This window comes from Marmota marmota, unplaced genomic scaffold (genome assembly GCF_001458135.2).
Source record: "Marmota marmota marmota unplaced genomic scaffold, marMar, whole genome shotgun sequence".
NCBI lineage: Eukaryota > Metazoa > Chordata > Mammalia > Rodentia > Sciuridae > Marmota > Marmota marmota.
This window is the reverse complement of record NW_026000243.1, coordinates 2816186-2822370: the sequence shown is the minus strand read 5'-3', so window position 1 is coordinate 2822370 and position 6185 is coordinate 2816186. Positions and strand designations below refer to the sequence as shown.

Below are 6185 nucleotides of genomic sequence, written 5' to 3'. Positions count from 1 at the left end.
TGAACGACTGGGCACACTCTCCCTGTTTGCCATTCCCTCAGACCCTAAGTTTGTAGAGCTTAGGGCTGAGAACCCTCAGCAAATTTTGCTTGCCCTCCGGTAGCCACGCCCCTGGTAGCTGGTGCAGGAGACCTCAGTTGTCAGCACTGGTGGGAGCGGTAGCCGGGAGTTCTGCGCCGCGGGTCCCGCACCACTCCTGATTCCCTCGGTCTGGCTATCGCGCTCACGGGAGAGCTGGGAGTGGCCCTTAAGTTTTCCCCGCTGTGTGGAGAGGGAAGGCTAGGGGGTTACACACCTGTTGCCGCTGGTTTCAATGGAGTTATCTCCTCCGCCGCATTCTGGTGACATCAGTTCTCTGCCATGGTGGTATACCATGCAAATGGCGACAGTTCGTTCCCTTTGCCGGGTGACCAATGCAACGGGTGGGTCATGACTGGCTCTCCCAAGCCCTGTTTCAATCCTGTGGCCACTGCCTATGAAGGCTCGGTTGGCATTAACCTCCGTAGATTCAGAAGGGCCGACAAGTTGTTTCAGCGGGATCGTTTAGTGTTGAGTCACAGCAGTTTGTCTGCAAGAAGCAGGCGAACGGGAGCTTGAATTCAGCTGATCTGGGCTCGGTGTGTGTTCTGAGAGGCCCAGACTGTTCGCCCCAGATCCACGTCAGCTCAGCATTGCCTAGTGATCCTGAGCAAACAGCATTTAGACGGTTTACGACTCCCTATGCCCGCGCAGCTGAAGAGGTCAGAGACTTGATCTCTCTCTGCGCCCGCCACCATGTTGGATCTCCAAAAAATGACTTTTTACTAAAAAAGTGCAATACACAAATAACGATCTTCCTGGGAAAAAAGCAAGGAAAAAAATACCCCAGAGCAAATACTAATTAGAAATTATAACAAGAAACTTTCTATTATTATTATTTTAAAAGAATTGAAACTTCACATTGAAAGAGCACGTTGTCTACCTGAGGACATTTTTGTTTTTACTTAGAATGAAGTAAACCAAGACGTACTATAAAGTTACTCAACTTCAAAGCAAAAAGTCCTTTGAACTTTTAATCCAAGAGCTCAAACAGCTTGTGACAGATAGGAATTTGGTTAATCATTAGACCCTTATAAGTGGAGAAATGTATTTATGATACATAAAGAAAGAAAATACAAACCAAGGATTTTGTATTTGGCAGAATTCAGGTTCAAGTGTAAAGAACAAAAAGTGTTTTGGCATACTACATTTGAAAATTTTATTCCCATGGGCCCTTCCTAAAGAATCTATTAGGGGGAAACTGTTTCTGATCAAAATACTACAGAGATCTCAACTTTTGGGCTGTTGATGAATTTTAAATATAAACTTAGAACAACAGAGACTCAATAAAGATGAAAAGGCAAAGTGTTCAATAGCTATATGATTGGATGGGGTAGAATAATAGTCATAAAAATGATACACTGATGAGCATAAACAAAAATTTGAAACTATTTTAGAACCATAATTGGTGATGATCTTAATATTGTTATGCTGAGACTGAGGTGTTTAATGTGGGATCAAGCTATTTTCAGCTATTCTATTTTTTTTTAATTTTATATTATTCTATATATGCTATATGGTAATTTATATACCTAAAATTGTTTGTTATAATTGTTATATGACATGTAGATACATATCATTCTAATTTTATTTTATTCTGATTCTATGTCCTTGAAAATCAGTATAAAACAAAGGAGATTAAAGTTGTAATATAAAATTGAGTAAAAACTTTGTAGTCTTACATTTTAATTGTAAATATGAAAGACTCCTAAGGAATTAGTCATTTATCTATTATTTACCTTAAAAATACTAGAAACTGCCAAATGTGCAAGTCTCAAGTCCATATAACAACTGGGTTGAGATCACCCTATCTTTGTAATTTTGAGAACTGTTGTCTCATTTTCCTGCTTACTGATGTATTAACTTATACCCTCACCAACAATTTATGACAGTGCTTGTTTTATTTCAATCTTGCCAACACTGTGGTATTATCAAATTTAGATTATTGAGACTTAAGTAAAAATAGTATCTGAGTTTAATTTTAATGTACATTATCCAAATCAGGAGTGGATGTGGGAAGACTATGATTAATTTACCTTACAAATATTTTTAAAAAATATTTTTTTAATTGTTGACAGACCTTTATTTTATTCATTTATTTGTATGTGGTGCTGAGAATCAAACCCAGTGCTTCACACATGCGAGGCAACTGCTCTACCACTGAGCCCCAGCCTCAGCCCAACCTTACAAATCTTTATTGGCTATTTTGTGTGTTCCAAGCATCTAGCTGCTGGGTGTGCCATGTAAATAAAGCAAAGCACTTGCTTTGTTCTAGTAGAGGTGTCAATAAATGAACAGTTAGACACACGAAGTGAGGTTGTGAGAATTGCTGTAAAAACAAAATAGGGAAAAAAGTAGAGAATAGAGGAAATGCTGCTCTATTTGAGAGGGTGACATTTGAGCAGGGATCTGAGTGAGCAAGGGGAATAAGGTAGGAAAAGACATTAAAGAGGTGACCATTGCTCAGATTGGGGAAGGATTTTTTTTTTTTTTTTTTGCTATTAGAGCTTTGAATTTTCTTATAAATATGAAGAGAAACTATTGGAGGACTTTGAGAAGGGGTGTGGCATCTATGATATATAAAGGGTTCTCTGGGTGCTTTGTGGAGAAACAATTGTAAGAGGGCAAGAATAGAAAGCAAGGAGAAAAAAATATGACTATTTCTTGTTCCAGGCAAGAAATAGTAATGGATTAGATTATAATAATGGCAATGGAGATGGAAAAAAATGAACCCAGGTGAGGAGAATGGATGAGATTTGCTATCAAATACCTTACAAGGATGGGGCATAGGAAGCTCTAAAGAACACCTCCCTTATTAAGACCTACAACTCTGAAGTAGGAGCCATCAGGAAGATTGTTTGAGACTCAGGAAGAACACAGTTTTATTTTAATGGGAGGATTTGTGCAAAATCAGAGTGAAAATCCTTTGAACTACTATGAGGGAACCATATTTAGTGGCTTGGTTTTGGGAACATGAAAGTACCATGTGGCCCTGAAATTTTATGATTTTATCATTAAGATGAACAGCCCAAGAACAGATCAAAGGAGAGAACAATCAGCACCTTCCACAGGAAGCTGCACATGACAGAAGTTCCAGAATGTTTCTTCTGTTTCTTCTGGGCACAGCCTTCCTGTTCTGCCCCTATTGGGGTAAGTCTTGAAGATTAACATGGTAGCTTGTGGTTGGTTAAGAGAGGGACAGACTCTGGGGAAGGGGAAGTCTCCAAAATTGGCTCGTGGGGCTTTGATAAATGTCTGTGATATTATGACGAGAGATTCTTTTTTTCCTTCTCTTTACAGCTGAGTTTCAAAACTCTGTAAAAGGTAAGTCCACATCTGGTTTAAAATCCCGGCAGACAGGTCATTTGTGACACGTTTAGGTATAAACCTCCCTTCCATCTTCAGAGAGGGCAAAAATCCATTCTTGCTATAGAATCTTTGGAGTTTTATCTTCTCCCAATCATATTTTGTCCATTTCTTGGAGTAAAGGAGGCTTAAATACCCTTCTTTTCTTCCTTTTACCCATCACTGAATAAAATCATCAGTCTAGATAAAGAGTTTATTACTTGAGGTCCTTGGATAAATTTTTCTGGAACCCCCACCTCCTGAAATGTTATAAAACATTTGGTTTGTGTCTGTAAAGGTTATGTCTCATAAGATTATCAAAGGAGTCCTAACCCAGTAAAGTTAGGAAGCCCTAGGCAATGGCAAGTCTCTGCAAAGAAGATCTCAAGCCCAGAGAAACTTCTCCAGACTGGGTCATCTAAGCACCTCTTTCTGTATCTGGCAGATACTGCAACAGTATGCTATAAATGTAAAACATATCATCTTGGATTCTGCTATGGAAGCATGAAGTCCTGCAACCTGAAGCATAGGCAATTCTGTGCTACCGAGAACTTTTATGTACTCATGAAAAATGGTAATGTGGGTATAAAGGGGCAGGGAAATGACTAACTCTTCTCTTAGAAGCAGTGGTGCTCTTTGGCTGTCACAATGAGTAGGTGACTGGGGTGGATAAGGATGGGTGCTCATGTAGAGGGATGGAAATGAAGAACTTTTTCCTAAGACAAAATTGGGTGAAGGGGGGGGGGGCTGATATCCCTGACCAGTTAGGGAATAGAATCCATTCTCTAAGTCAGTAATTAGCAGACCTAGTCTTGTAACTCATTTGGGCCTGGAGAAGGTTAGAGAGGATCTAGATAAAAAGGGGTCATTTCAATTGTATTTTCAGTTGTATTTCCCCTCTTTCACCTCCTCAGGGAAGAGTATGTATCATTATTCAAGATTGTCCTGTATGACCTTCTGTGAGGACATCAACTTCATGAATTTTAATAAGAGGACAGAGCTTATCTGTTGCCAACACAGTAACTATTGCAACCTCCCTGAGGGACTCTAGTTCTACATCATTCCTGGACTTGAGATCTTTCTTTAACTCACTACCTATTTTACCTCTTCCCCAAAGCTTGTATTTTGTTCTCCTCTCCTGGTCAATAGGGAGTGAGAAAGCCAGCTGTACCACTGCAGGCAGGGAGTTTTACTTTTTTCATGCTGCTGCTGCTGTGAATAGGTTCAGACTTGTTTATTTATTATCTCCTATTTGAAAATGCAAATTCATGAACCAAAATTATTCCAAGACTGTCCTGAGAATTCTGAGATCATACTCTATCCTCATCTACACCCACTCCTCTGGGTTGGAACTCTCTTTGAATTAGCCTCACAACTTCCTGACACAGTCATTTTGACCATGGGTTCTGCAGGTACAGGAGAGCTAACCCCAGCTTCCCAAGGTTCGCTGGCAACATGAGTCAAATCTTACTCTGATAGAGCTTTTGGGATGATTTCAGGCCAAAAAACAAGCAAACAAAAAAGTGGACAGACATAGGGATAAGGCATCAAGGAAAATTTTAGGGGGACATCAGTCTATGGAAACTGAGATTTGAGAGATAATTTGATGTGAGTGGAATTGGCTTGGATTATCATGGCCTTTGCTGGCCAGGTAACCCTGGGGACATTATTGAGTTAGGTGATTGGACTGGGAATGGAGGCCTTGTTCAAAGATGACTACTCAGTTTCTTCTTATGGGAATAAGGAAAACATACAAATGGCCTTCAACAGTAGGTAAAGATGATAGAATGCAGAGAGATAGCATGGAAAAGTGTTTGGGTAACAAAGCACCCTGTTTAAGATGAAGTCATGAGTAAGCTAAGCTGAAGATGTTAGATAGCAGAAAGATAATGGAAGGAAGAGAAGCAGGCAAACATTGAGCAAAGCAAATAGAAACCAAGCAACACTTATGTGGGCAGAAGCACAGCTGTGGGCAAGATGGAACAGCTTTGGATACAAAATAACCCTAGCATTTCTCTCTTTAGGAGGCCCACTGTAGTCCTTGATCCTGGATTCCCATGAATCTTTTCTCTATTATGCCACATGAAGTTCTTAAGTGAACTGCCTCTCTACTTGAGAAGTGATGTTTACCCTTTGTTTTGATCTGTGCTGGAGAATGCATCTTTTCTAAAGAATTCTCAATTTGAATTTTACAGGGTCAGAATAAAAAAAGACAGAAGACAACTTTTTCAAAATAGGCAAGCAGATTGCAAAAGCCAATGTAACATAATATTTTGAGTTTAAGGCATGGGCTCCTGATGTATGTGGGCCCTCTTACCCTTTGAATCATGGGGATGGGAGAGGTCAGTCTAGTGGGGTAGAAGAGGTAGGGGAGGAGAGAGAATGTGTAGGGAGCCAGAGAGAGGGAGAGGGGGGAGAAAAGGGAAAGGGAGAGGAAGAGGGGAAACACATTATTTCACTTTGTGTTTCAAACTTTAAAACTACTTCTGAATCAGCTGGGCATGGAGCACATGCCTATAATCCCAGTAACTTCCAGTAACCTGGAAGACAGATGCAGGAAGATTGCAAGTTCTTGGCCAGCCTCAGTAACTTATGAGACCCTTTCTCAAAATAAAAACTAGAAGTGTTTGGAATGTACCTCAGTGGTTAAGCATCACTGGGTTCAATTCTCAGTACTGCAAATAGAACAAAACAAAACAAAGCAACAATTCTGAATCAACGTAGTGGATGGTTTTGATTTGATTTTAGTGTCTACTCTTTAG

The 6185-nt window shown here is 40.0% G+C and overlaps 1 protein-coding gene across 1 annotated transcript; it reads left to right on the top strand.

Moving 5' to 3' along the window:
• The first annotated feature begins 3176 nt into the window (after positions 1–3176).
• Positions 3177–5808, top strand: LOC107153544 (prostate and testis expressed protein 2-like). The gene is made up of 4 exons (XM_015499093.2): positions 3177–3228; positions 3379–3402; positions 3869–3997; positions 4338–5808. The coding sequence occupies exons 1-4, from the start codon at positions 3177–3179 to the stop codon at positions 4472–4474; spliced, it is 342 nt and encodes a 113-aa protein (XP_015354579.1). The 3' UTR covers positions 4475–5808.
• Positions 5809–6185: the final 377 nt, after the last annotated feature.

Bases quoted from the DNA above. Each gene is read 5' to 3' on its own strand.
- LOC107153544 (XM_015499093.2), top strand. From the start codon at position 3,177: ATGTTTCTTCTGTTTCTTCTGGGCACAGCCTTCCTGTTCTGCCCCTAT. The intron at 3,403-3,868 runs GTAAGTCCACAT...TGTATCTGGCAG, and splicing joins GTTTCAAAACTCTGTAAAAG to ATACTGCAACAGTATGCTAT. The intron at 3,998-4,337 runs GTAATGTGGGTA...TCACCTCCTCAG, and splicing joins TTATGTACTCATGAAAAATG to GGAAGAGTATGTATCATTAT.